The sequence below is a fragment of the Desmodus rotundus genome, chromosome 10 (assembly GCF_022682495.2).
Source record: "Desmodus rotundus isolate HL8 chromosome 10, HLdesRot8A.1, whole genome shotgun sequence".
NCBI classification, from domain to species: domain Eukaryota; kingdom Metazoa; phylum Chordata; class Mammalia; order Chiroptera; family Phyllostomidae; genus Desmodus; species Desmodus rotundus.
Genome location: NC_071396.1, coordinates 1437127 through 1449943, shown reverse-complemented (window position 1 = coordinate 1449943; position 12817 = coordinate 1437127). Strand labels below are relative to the sequence as shown.

The following is a 12817-nucleotide window of genomic DNA, read 5'->3' as shown; positions in this document are numbered from 1 at the left end:
CTTATTCTAGAGAACGGGAGAGCTTGGCGGAAAGCTCCAAAGTTTCTGAATGGAAATCGATGCACACGTGTGACTCAAAACCTGTGTTCGGACGTGACCAGAGAACGGAGGGGCAAGCTTTTCTCCGCGGAAGGGCTGCTCTGGGTAGAGGGGACGTTTCGTGTTCTGAGGGGACAGGTGGTCTTCCCAGGAAGATGAGGACGGTGACCCCCAAAGCCCTCAGTCAGGGCGGCTGCAATTCTGCGTCTCAGGTGCCTGCAGATGCTACCTGGTTATCAGACGCTGTGTTTGCCCTTAGTGTTAAGTCTGCCTGGCACCCTGCTGTGTTGAAATTTAGGGGGACACTGGGAAGTTGCCTCATCCTGTGCCTCTTTCCATTCTGGCCGCTGGCTCAAAATATCGCACCGATCCCCAGCTAGAGACCTTATTTTTTGCCTTTGGTTCTTCATGCATTTTTCTGTGGTTTTTCTATCACCTAGGATGTAGAGATTGATGAAAACATACTTGCCTCATTTCATGAACTTCAACCCGCTTTAGTATAGCCTGCCTTCCTCGTTTTCATCCCCAAGGAGACAGGCAGTGGGGCTGCTCCACACTGGCCACGTGGACCCTCCCACAGCACAGCCACCCCGGGTCTGCGTCACCAGGTCAGAGCATCAGACAGACCAAGGTCCCTCCTGCTCCCAGGCCTTCCACGGGCTGGCTTTAGTTTGGAATCTCATCAGGCCTGTCTGGGGACAGACTGTCGGAGCTGTGTTCTGTTGGACCCGACACTGGTGCTGGGCGTAGCAAGGGGGGCAGCGCAAAGCCAGCTAGACCCTGCGCCCCGGGGAGGGGCCGGTCACTCTGATGGGGAGTTAGTCTGCAGGGGCTTTACACTCACGGGAGCTTAATTCAGATTAGCGAGTCTCCCAGCACGCGTTCGGTGTCTGTCGTGCGTGGCTCTGTACTCACTTGTGCTGTGCGCACAGCAGAGACAGAAGACAGGCTCCCCGCCTTCCGGGGAAACGCAGTCTGGTGGGGGTGGGGGTGGGGGGGAAGGGCAGGGCCCAAACCCAGAAGAGCTTAACAAGGAAGACACGGTTGGAAATATTTGGAAGGTCTTCCAGATACCAGCAAGGGGAATGCATGAACTGAGGCGCAAACACAGTTTTTCAATCAACAGTTGCGAAAGGGGTCCCCACTCTGTCCAGGCAGCGTGTGGGGCCGGGGAGGCGGAGTACCATTCCCAAGGCCCTCCCACTTGCTTGTGTGGGTCAGGAAACCAGGTAACACCCAACCCTGTGTGACGGGCAGGTGGAAAGGAAGAAAACCAGAGACGGAGCAGGCTCAGGGAAACGTGTTTACAAAGGACGTTGCCGTGGTGAGTTTGAAACCTTGGGTTTCACGTTCTGCTGGGAACAGCCCGTCTTAGACATCGGCACGTGAAACACCCCATCCTTCCACCTCCAGCCCCCAAACAGCCCTCACTCTGTAGCAAGTGAACGAGAGGACCCAGCAGGTCAGTCTCCCACCATTGGTACCAGACTGATTTTACAAATTATTTCAATGGAGCCCTTTAGAATGATTTTTAAAATGATCTCCTTGCAGAAAATGCATTTCCTCTCCCCGGCCCGGGTTTATCAAAACACAGGGTTTCCTGAGGACAGACTGTGCCGGTTTACAGACTGTCGTCCTTCCGAAAACCTCAAGGGGAAGTGGTCCCCACTTGCATCTCTTTTAAAGGGCCAGATGGGACTTCTTTCCCCACTTGTGTGAAAAATTAACAAAGATACTCGTCTTCGCAGCAGAAGACAGCACCCTCCATGGGGGCCACCCAGCCCCCACTCCAGCCCTTGCTCAGCAAAGGACCAGCCACTGAAAAGCAGGTGGGGGGAGGGGGGGTCCTGGCTGAGCCAGCTGGTGGGGACCAGGACGGCAGAAACCGGCGTCTTCCTCTTCAGATGACGCCCAGATGCTGCGCACGACCCCACACAGTCTGGGCTGTAATATATGCAAGAAGACCTCGGGGTGTACTTTCCAGCGAGGACGGGAAACATCTGAGCACCCCACTGCGAGCCGATCCTGATGCGGCCGCACATAGAACGTGGGTAATTAGTCCCTGAGTGCATGGAGCGGGGTAGATAAGAGATTGATACTTGGAGGGGAAGCAGAAAGTGCTTGGCCCGTCATCAAAATTTAACGGCGCTTGAGAAAGTGCTTCTGTCTGTTTACATGCCATTTTCCAGCCCGCATGTGTCATGATTGGGCTCATTAACTTGTGCTTTTTAATTGTATGAAAATGAAGCGTACATAAATTTCAAAGGGTTGCGGGGCGTGCCAATGGGAGACGCTTTGAGATCCAGCCTAAGAGGCTGCAGAACAACGGTCTGGGGGGTGCGGGTGCCGGGACAACCTCTGGTCCTCCAGCTAGTCCCTCCTCTACATTCCAAATGGGGGGCATGTTACTCAGTGTGGGAACCCAACAGCTGACCTCTAAAACACACGGGGAGCCCGTCGTCCGGATTTTGTTTTTTGTGTAATTTAACGTCAGTTCCTCGGTGACTTTCGGTGCGACAGTCTCCTGCCATGGACGAGCTGAGACACAGCGGTTCTCGGCAGGGGCAGGCTGGGTTTGTAGGAGGACCGTCTCTCTTGGAGAACACGGTTGCGACTTCCAGGGCATCTCGCATTTCGGTGCTCACACAGGGGCGTGACTTCGCAGAAAACCTAATTGCTCGGGCACCCTGGGAGCACACTCGAATTTCTGGCACTTCCCTAAAAAGTGGGTACAAGGGAACGACAGAGAAGGGGGCACGCCAGGTCTCCCAAGAGTGGGTGTTCTCCGTTTCACTGCACCTTCGCTGCCACTCTTGGTCAGGCATGGCTGTCTTCCGGGCATCCGCTCTTCAACGCGGGCTCGGAGTTAGGAACAAAAGGGAAACTGGCTTGTAAGAGTTCACGTAACAGGTGTTTTCACACTCACATTCCCCCTGGGCGAGTGTGCCAATGATACAAACAGATGTTAGTGTTCTCCAGGGGTGGGGCACCCTGATGGAGACATGGTCCTCACCCCACGCTGGACAGTTAATAAAACAGGGTGCCGTGCAGTGAAGGGGGACACCCGGCTGAGGAGACACCAGAGCAGAGCAGGGATCCAGGAACCACGGGGTCAGGAAATGAGTAATTCCATCCAAATCTTTCTCTTTCTTCTTTTAGCCTTATGGCGTAAATATCAGGGTTTTGCCGCCAAATTACAAATTGCCTGAATGGACACAGGAACCAAGTGGACAGTCAGTTGGTCAGCACCTTTGGGGAAATGAGCAGCATCTCTCTTGTTACATTTCATACTAAATTCACAGAAATAGCTGAATGGATAATTATTAATTCAGTCGTGTGAATTCAACTCTGATGAACTTTAGAGAAAAGTTGCATATATGGCCAAGTACAGGAAATCTGTAAATTTTCCTCAGAAGGAAACTGTGTATATTTTTAAACTTTTGGGAGAAAGGTGCCAGAGAATGCTGGTCTGAAGTCTTTAAATTTTAATTTTCTGCAAGAACAGAATAAGCTAAGCTAGCATTTGACCCATCCTTTGGCTTGCGTTTATTAGTAGGTTTTTTTTTCTTTCTTAACGAAGTGGCATAACTTATCATATGAGGTAGAACCTAGTTTCTCAAAAGCACATTTATCAGAAAAAGAAAGTTTCGAAAACAACATCCTAGAAGGAATTATTTGTGTATCTTACATATTACACTGTGCAAATTTCTCCATCCTCCATCCTAATCTCTGTGACTGTTTTAGCTGTTTGTGCTGTGAAAATATCTCCCACAGCAGCACAAAATCGTCCTCCATTTCTGTTTTTTCCTGCAAATGTGTTTAAATCCCTATAACACTGGATGTTGCTTGTTTTCTGTTTTAACTCCCTCGCCTTATGTACAAGAGAGAGCTGGGTTCAGTCTTGACTTGGCTGGGGGGGAGGGCAAAGAGGGGCAGCCTTGAGAAGCTGGTCAGAATTCAGGCGAACTAGGTTTCAACACCTTGGCTCTGTGCCGAGATACCTGTGAAGGACCAATGTCCCCTCCCAGGTGAGCCTGCGAAGTGCAGTAAGTGGGGCAGAGACAAAGCTGAGCCGAATGCGGGTTTTTCTGTCACGGACCCAGGTACGGCGCATGCCAGGTGCTTCCAATGGTTCACATTTTGTACTTTAAAATCATTTCTAATCATGCTCAAATATTTTCAGTGAGACCGATGGGAAATGCTGGAACGGTCGAGTGCCACAGGGGGACTAGGTCAGCTTGGAGGCCGGAGGCCCTACAGTGTGGCGTTTGCCATACTTTTCATTAATAAAAAACCAACGACTTTTGATTCTCCCATCTCACCTTGAAGTAAATGTCGTATCCAAGGCTCACAGGATCTGTTTCAGTACCAACTCCTCACCAGTTTTACTTTGGGGCAGAGAGACGGGGGGATGGACGGTGGGAGCGTGTCTAATGCAAAATTAATGGCTCGGATGTAAACACAGAAATCACCACGGACGCATTTCATCAGAAAATGCAAGGCAGCCTTATTGTCAAAGCGTCCAGAGACCCCAGCGTGGGCACGCGCCTGTGCACGGGCTAAATCTCCCAGCAGAGAGTGCCTAAACCCGTGTGTGGGGGGTGTTGCTACAGTAACTGCGAACTGAGTTTGCTACACTTAACGTTTGGGTCATAGCATGATGCGGCTTGCCTCAGACTCACTCTTATTTTTGTCCCGTTAGAAAACACAGCAGGTGGGGGAGCGGCTGCCTCGGCTCACATCCTCAGCATGATGTGAGTACACACACACTCACACACACACACACACACACACACACACACACACACACGTCTCTACACTTTCCTCCAGAGGCCTCTACAAACAGTCTAAAAGCCATGCTGTTCACCTCGGAAAACTTCAGAAGAGGAAGTTACTAAGTTACTGCGACCTCTCCCCTCCCTCGTTCTGTGTGTGTGTGGACTTGGTGTCAGCTGTCCTTGTCTTGGCTCTGCCTCCCTGTCACTCAGTGACTACAAGGGACCTCAAGGGCAGGTGCCTTAAAACCATGGGATGGCCACCGGGAGGTGAGCACTGGCTGAACGAACAGCCAGTGTCCGCCATCTCTACCTGAGTGGCCCGGGACACAAAGAAAAACAAAGTGTCCAGCTGGAGCCCGCCCCCCACTCAGGTGAAAGGGTACCGGCCGTCCCGGCTGGTGCTCCACCAAAGGGACCAGGCGTTCATTTGCTGAAGATCATTAGTCACCGAGATCTGTGACTGCAACCCCGGTAGCCAGGGCCCCGCCGGCGGTCACTGGAGTGTACCAGATGGCCCATTAGCATAGGCTCGACAAGTCAGAGGCTTTCAGACTCATTTAGAAAATGTCAAACAGAAACAAGAACCCTGTCACTTTTTATTAGAATTAACTACATCAGACCCTGGGCACAGACTTCACCTTGGGTCAGAAAAATTAATACAGAATCACGTGAACCCTGCAACACACTGGGTAAGATGGGTCTCCCTCCGGGGACCCATTTGCTGGCGCTGTGACGATTCCTCTTCCTCCGGAACCCTCACCCTTTCCCTCGGTGAGACTTGCAAAGAGCTGACCTTGCCCAAAACCCGTCGGTGTCTCGCTGACGGGAGGTATAGGCAGACTTCCAACCAGGCCCTCTCCCCGAAGCCCGTTTCTGATCACCCGCCTAGGAGCCTGGGTGCGTGGGGCTGGCTGACGCCTCCACAGCGTCGAAAGTGTGCGGTCTGTCTGTGGGAGGAGAATACCTCCATGCACTCCGCCCACGGCCGCAGGACACAGAAATGAAATGCCAGGGAAATCACGTGCTTTTTCTTTCTCTTTCTTTACATCCAGATGTCAAAAACCTGGAGAACTTCCAGCTGGTGGAAGGGGTGCAGGAGCAAGTGAACGCCGCCCTGCTGGACTACACCATGTGCAACTACCCGCAGCAGGCGGAGAAGTTCGGGCAGCTGCTGCTGCGGCTCCCGGAGATCCGGGCCATCAGCATGCAGGCCGAAGAGTACCTCTACTACAAGCACCTGAACGGGGACGTGCCCTACAACAACCTCCTCATCGAGATGCTGCACGCCAAGAGGGCCTGAGCCACAGCCCCCACCCCGAGCTCTGCTTTCCGGTCACAAGGAGACTGGAGGGGGTGGGCGGGGGGAACAGGAGGAGAGAGAGACCGAAAATACTCTGAGCTGCTCCCGGCAACACTCATGAAAACCTTGGTTGAAAGGGATTGAATTGAAAACGGCGTAATAATCAAATACTTAGTAGCAAATAAATGATGTATCAGGGTATTTGTACTGTAAACTGTGAAATGAAAGCTTCACGTCCCCATAGGAGTCCACGTGAGACGCTGCCGCAGAGTGGAATGAGCGTGCAGATGGATGGATACCGGCACCACACCGGCGTGAACGCAGACCGCACCGTTCCTGATTATTGAAACTCAAGTCCTCGATGAAGACACGTGGGAGCCGATCTGTGTTGCAAATTATGCCTCTACGGCAGGCAATCTGAGCTTACACAATTCCCCCTCGGTGAAGCAAACCCGAAACACACTGCTCACGAGTCCATCGGCTTCCCCTGGAATAGTCCCTCCCTCTTTCCTTCAAGGACCCGGCACCTTCTGTCCTGCGATCGATCAGTACATCGATCGTGGAGCCTGTACCAAGGACTCGGCCACACCCACTGCAAGCTCCGCCAAATCTCAAAAAGCCTAATTTTCAATGTCTGTGTCTGAGACGGGCTAAGAGCTAAGAAGAACACCCTGTCAACATGTTAGCTTGCCACTTAAATATGTCCTGGCTTATTTTATCATGTGTTCATAATGTTTAAAAAAAAAAAAAAGCAGGCAGTATCCCCCTTCTGATCTTACGGAAATAGCATTCCTGAATGTTAAGGGAAATGACTACAAACTTGCAAACACAAGCACCCCCAGCTGAAGCAAGCTAGACGTTACTTCTGCTCCTGTTACTGAAATGTAGCTTTGGCATGGTTGGATTTCATTTAAAAATTCCTGGCCGGAAGGCTTCTGAGGCTACATCAGTCTTTTTATAAGCATCAAAGTTTGTAGTTCATTTAAAAAGAAAACACGCATCTTCTTTTGCTGGGATGTCTCGCAGTCACAGTTATAAGAAGTTTAAAACAGCCCGAAGCGTGCGGGAAGCCATGGGAACGGGAGAGACAGGGCGAGCTGATCGGTCAGTCAGCTCGCTCAGACATCCCCTAACATGGACGGAAACGGTGGTTTTACCTGTGGCTGGAAAGACAGGAGCATGATTTAGGTCCTTCCTGGAAGGGAAAGGAAGAGAGTGAACCTGACCTTTCTGCATCATAGACCAAAGTCTGCAGAGCAAACCCCGGTGGTCAGAGAACCGCCGAACCAACCTGCCAAATGCCGCTCTCAGCATCCCTGACACGCAATGACACAGGGGTGGAAGTCTTGCCTTATTTCACACGTCTGGACAGGGGCTGTGCCGATGTGAATCCACATTTAAAATAAAGTATTAACCCTTTACAAGTCACATAAACTATAGTGTTTACATTCTTTAGGTCCTGTGGGGGGGCGGGAGGGGACTGTGATGGGACAAAGTAGCTCAAGCAGTCGTGTCCTTAATCTCATCTTTCTCATGGGGAATCATTTTGAACAGTACTGAGTTATCGTCGTGAGACACTAAAATCAAGAACAGGAATCGCATTTAAGACTTTAATTTTTTTTTTGAGATTATCGGCGGCACAATCACTTGTAGAAACTGTAATAAAAAAAAAAAGTATCTCCTAGTCCCTTAATTTTTTCATAAATGTTTCTGGCTTTTGAATAGTTTATTTATATTGTATATCATAGTTTCAACTGTAGACAATGATGATGCTAATTTATTGCCCCTTGGTCTCACCTCTATGTAGATACAGCCAAGACTGAAGAAACCAAATATATGTGTATACTGTAGCATGTCTGCAAGTTCGTGGGATACAGTTCAGGGACAGAGAAAGGTCTTAATGAATTAAAATCATTCACTTGATTACATGGCTGTAAATCTTCCTAATTATTTCTGTAGTTTATTTAATGTCTATTGTAAATTATGTGACTCGTAGCTTCCTGTTTTCAAGCGAATTTCGCAAGGGTGGCGTCTTTCCTGGTTTTCCTTTCCAAGCATTGTAAGGTGTAGACCAAAGATATTAGTTATTACTTCTGTGTGTACAGAGAGGGTTATTTTGTTATTCTGATCGACCACCTCTACTCCTCGTCCACATGAAGGGTACACATTCGCCACGCTGAGTGTCCACAGCCCCTCACGCAGAGTCTCGGTCCCCTGCGCGCTCCTCATGGCCCACAGGACAACAGAAAGGGGCAGATCGGAGCCCGTGTCCAAAGCAGTAAGCAGGATGGCTGCGTCGTTTCTCTCCACTTCAAAACCTGGTTGGCTGGAAGACACCCGCAGAGGAGAAGCATCAGCAGTTAATGAAATTGTCCCATCACATACGGAGGACACTCAGGAGATTGAGGGGAAGTTGTTTGGAGGCTTGAACTTTGCAAAAGAAAGAAGAAAAAAAAACCTCCCCAATGCATACGAAACCTAAAAAATGCCAAATAGAAGCATGTTGCTAGCCTAGTGAATTACACCGTGGGCAACACAGAGAGGCCCCTCCACCCTGCTGGCAGCCCCCCGGGAGCTGGCAGGTAAACTGTCTCCAGTGTTCACTGTTGACCTTTGTCACCCGACAGCTCCTGAGCAACCGCCTCACCAACCAACCACAGGACTTCTTAGGAAAAGCAGACCCCGTAGAAAGGGTTAAGGCTTCGCCCGGTTGACGGCAGTGGGTCTGTCTGCCAGCAGACGCTCTGCGATGTCTCAGTGTTTGTACGCAGCTCTGCTCTCCTCCCGCTACCTAGGACCTGAATCCACGCAACGTCGAGAGAGTGTAGTCGGTTACGTGTTGACGTTTTCTTACTGTACCAGTGAAAACAATACACATTGTCATGTCCGTTCTTGCCAGGAATTTGTCAACAAAATGGTTTTTTTTTTCCCAGTATTTCAATAAACATTGATATGCGCAGCCTGATCATTGTGAGACGCCTTTCTGTCCTCACTGCGGGAGACTGGAGCCCCGGGGTGCTGGAGGCACTGGACTAGGGGTGGAGCCCAAGGAATTCCACACAAATAGATACATTTCCTGGAGTGACCCAGCGTCCTTAGTTGGGTACTTGAAGCATGCGACTCAACGTGGGCATTGTATGTTGACACGAAATGACACAATTTATGTCACTCACTGCTAGAACCGATGGGCAGAAACATCTCACCTCATCGAATTTTTTTTGGTCGGGCTACTGGTCTCTTGACGGTTCTCCCAAGGGCTTTGTTAATTCACTTCGGCCTCAGAACAGCCCTGGGAGCTGTCATTTTCTTCACCTGAAGGCTGCTTGCTCAAAGCAGAGCACCAGGTAGTGGAGGCAGGTTTGAACCCAGGCAGCATGGCAGCGTGGCCCCGGGACCTGTGCTGTTGGCCACACCACACCGTCCCTAATCCAGGCAGCCAGTCACCGGAACGAGACACAGAGCCATAACTTAGAGGCAGGGGCCTTTGCACCTTGTGGGGTTTGGCCCTGAAAAGTAGCACATCCGTGTTCTGGAAATTAGCCGACTTCAGCACTACTGAGTCTTCGGAGGTGTTTGCAGCAAGAAAATAGCCTGCAAACATCCATTCTGGATGTTAATAATTACCTCTGTTACAAAATAGCACAAGAGCCGCAAAACCCTTCACAATGCTTATGACCTGTGATGGCCCAGCCCTCTTCTCCCCACCCCACCCCCCATCTCCCCACCCCTGCCCAGGTGAGCCAGAGTCATCCCGTCCCCTTTCACCCAACAGGGGTTTTGTCAGGGTCCTGCAGGAAGATCCCAAGGGACCACATCAGATCCAAACACACTGTGCCACACTTACAGAATTAAGACTTCTTTTAAGCAGCTACTTAGTGGCCTGCAAACCACACCTCCCTCATCAACCTCTTACTTGGAAGAACTTTTAAAAATAGTTCCTGTTGACATTCCAGGGAATATAAACATGTATTCATATTCAACTGGACTAACGTCCCAGAGAGTGTGCAGTGTGACCCATTCCTACCCCTGGCCACACCCGGGTACTCATCACACGGGTCAAGCAAGGCATGGGGCATCATCTTTAAAATGTCCTCATCAGTGGCCATGTGTGGTTTTTAAAAGTAGGTGGAGAGGGAGGCTCTCAAAGGCCCAAGGCGCTGCCAGCCGAGGTCACGGTGTGAGAGCAGGAGCCGCGCCACCAGCCCTTAGAACAACACTCCCGAAGTCACTAAATCCTTCAGTGCCGGCAGCCGGTGTGTGCCGGATTGTTACTGCCGATCCGATGACTTGGAAGAGGTCCGTCCCTTTAACTGAGTTTGACATTCGGTTTGAAGCCATCTCTGATGGGTATTTTTATCAGAAACCCTTGGAGAGTGTGTTCAGCCTCACGCAGGTCAAAGCACGGTGAAACTTAGTGGTCTTGACATTTCCCTGGAATAACAAAGATCCATCCCCCTCTACGCTGGATGGGGAGGGAGAGTGAGTCACTCCGAGTAACTGTTCCTGTGGCTCCTCGTTTCCGGAGGCTTCGGCTCCCTGGTGAGTGAAGGATCAGTCACGCTGGGACCCATCTCAGGCTGTGGCTGCGGTTTTGTTGGCAGACAGGGTGAGAGCCAACCTGAAACGCTGCGTGTCTGACTGTGGCTGGGAGAGAGGGACGGAGGCACAAACGGGGTGGAATCGGACGACTCGCCACATTTCCCTGAAGTGAGTTTGACACAGAGGACTAAGTACCCCGCAGAGTCGAGGATGCGGGGCTGGCTCCACTCCATGCCTGAGTGGGGGCCAGCATGGAACAGAGCCCTGGGTCGGTGGGTCCCAGGCCGGACCCCCCGGGACACTAGATCTGAGGCTGTTCTCAGGCCACATCCATCCTAAGGAGCCCAGGGGGGATGGAGTCGTTGTCCAGGGAGACATGTAGGCACCTGGTTTGCATCTCACTCTCCAGCGAGGTAGGTTGCCCTTAGCGACCCCCAGAACTGACTGTGCGAGGTACCCACACACCCCAGCCCAGACCTCCCACATGGAAGGGCCCAGTCCCCCGGTACCAGTGAGACTCAGGTGAGGGAGAAATAAACTGCTCTTCTTTAAGCCACTGTGTTTTGGGGCCTTTATTTCTGAAGTGTAGCATTCACCCTAACACACAGAGGTGACTCCTTCCATTCCTCAGGACAACCCGTCTCAGGAGTGGGAAGCGGGGAGAGATAAGCTGCCCACACAGCCTGCTGCAGGGCCTCCCACAGGCCGACCTCCACTCCCTAACGGTGCATTTTCCCCAGAGTCAAAGCAAGCCGCGCAGACAAGCGTGTTTTTGAGCGATAACACCAGAAGCAAACAGGTTCTCGGCCTCCACAAGAGCCTGAGCAGCCATGCGCTCTCAGTGGGGAATGCCACCACAACCACCTCGTCTGTCCCAAATGTTCGCCCTGACTTCAAAGTCACCCGAATTTTCTCAGGCTTCAGTTTGGCCAGTAGCTTCCCTTGTGATTTCTCCACGAAGCCCTTTGAGAGTCGCCCCGCACGTGTGAGGCAGGGAGCACTAGGAGAACAGCAGCAGCAGCAGCAGCAGCAGCAGTAGCAGTAACAGTAGCGGCGGCAGCAGCAGCAGCGGTGGCAGCAGCAGCAGCAGCAGCAATAGCAGCAGCAGCAGCAGCAGCAGCAGCAGCAGCAGCAGCAGTAACAGTAGCGGCGGCAGCAGCAGCGGTGGCAGCAGCAGCAGCAGCGTGCGTGAAGAGGAGAGGCTTTGTGCCAGCCCCCAGCTCACACCCGCTGCCGTGGGCTCGTTTCTCAAGTGCTCACTGGTAAAATAAACATGCTGTCCCAAAGAGCTTCCCCAGGAATGAGTGAGGGCTGAGCGCAGCTCCACTCTGGAGATGGAGTGAGCTTCTATAAATAAGTGTGGAAACACGTGTCCCATGCCCCCAAGTGCTGCTGTCCGGGGTTTTATGTCCCCTTTGTTCCTGCCGTGTGGCCTTGGGTTGAGTGTCCAACGCTCCTGCGACCATTGTGTGGCCTGGACTCCGGCCAAGCTCCCCGGGCAGTGCCTGCCAGTGCCCTTGTCACAGGAGCCTGAGAGCGGCAGCCCCCCCAGGGGACAGGGCGGAGCCTCACCTCTCTCGGCAGGCAATGCCAGGCCCCCAGCCACACCCAGGTCACTCATGAAAGTGAGGGCGGTGGTGACGATGAACAGTGATTTTGCCCCTGAAAGTGCTGAGCTCCCCAGTAGCTCCATTCCCTCCTTAGCTCTCACACCATCCCTGAAGAGGACGGGACCCAGGGCCCCTTGTAGATGAGGACACTGCGGCCTCAGGCCCGTATGCTTCCAGAGGTCACACAGCCGGTCGGGGGCCAGGACACCAACCCAGCCGTCCCCGACCACACAGCCCAGGCTTCTGACCCCTGCCGGGCACCGGTTCCCTCCCTCCCTCCAGAGGAACGCAGAGTCTGTGAGACAGGTGGTTACACGCTCGTCCACTTTTCCTTCGCCCATGCAGGGCGCACCTCTCCTGTCCTGACTTCAGCTGGGACGTGTCCACATGGAGACCACTGGTCCGTGCGCGTGCTTGCGGACAGCCCCTCGGCGCAGCCAGACGCCAAGTCCCAGCAGCATGGCTCAGCGGCCTCTGCCTCCACGTCGCTTCTTCTGTGCTTTGTTCTCGCTGTGTTTCCGTGTACACAGAACTCTGACCAGACCCTGGTT

At 52.2% G+C, this 12817-nt stretch overlaps 1 protein-coding gene across 6 annotated transcripts in view; it reads left to right on the top strand.

Moving 5' to 3' along the window:
• The window catches only part of NR5A2 (nuclear receptor subfamily 5 group A member 2), an 84188-nt gene extending 76615 nt beyond the window's left edge, over positions 1–7573 (top strand). For all 6 annotated transcript variants that reach the window (XM_045184592.2, XM_045184591.2, XM_024576116.3 and 3 more), the window contains one exon: positions 5870–7573. In XM_045184592.2, coding sequence (XP_045040527.2) covers positions 5870–6117 — 248 coding nt within the window. In that variant the 3' untranslated portion in view covers positions 6118–7573. The remainder of the gene's footprint in view (positions 1–5869) is intronic.
• The last annotated feature ends 5244 nt before the right edge of the window (positions 7574–12817 follow it).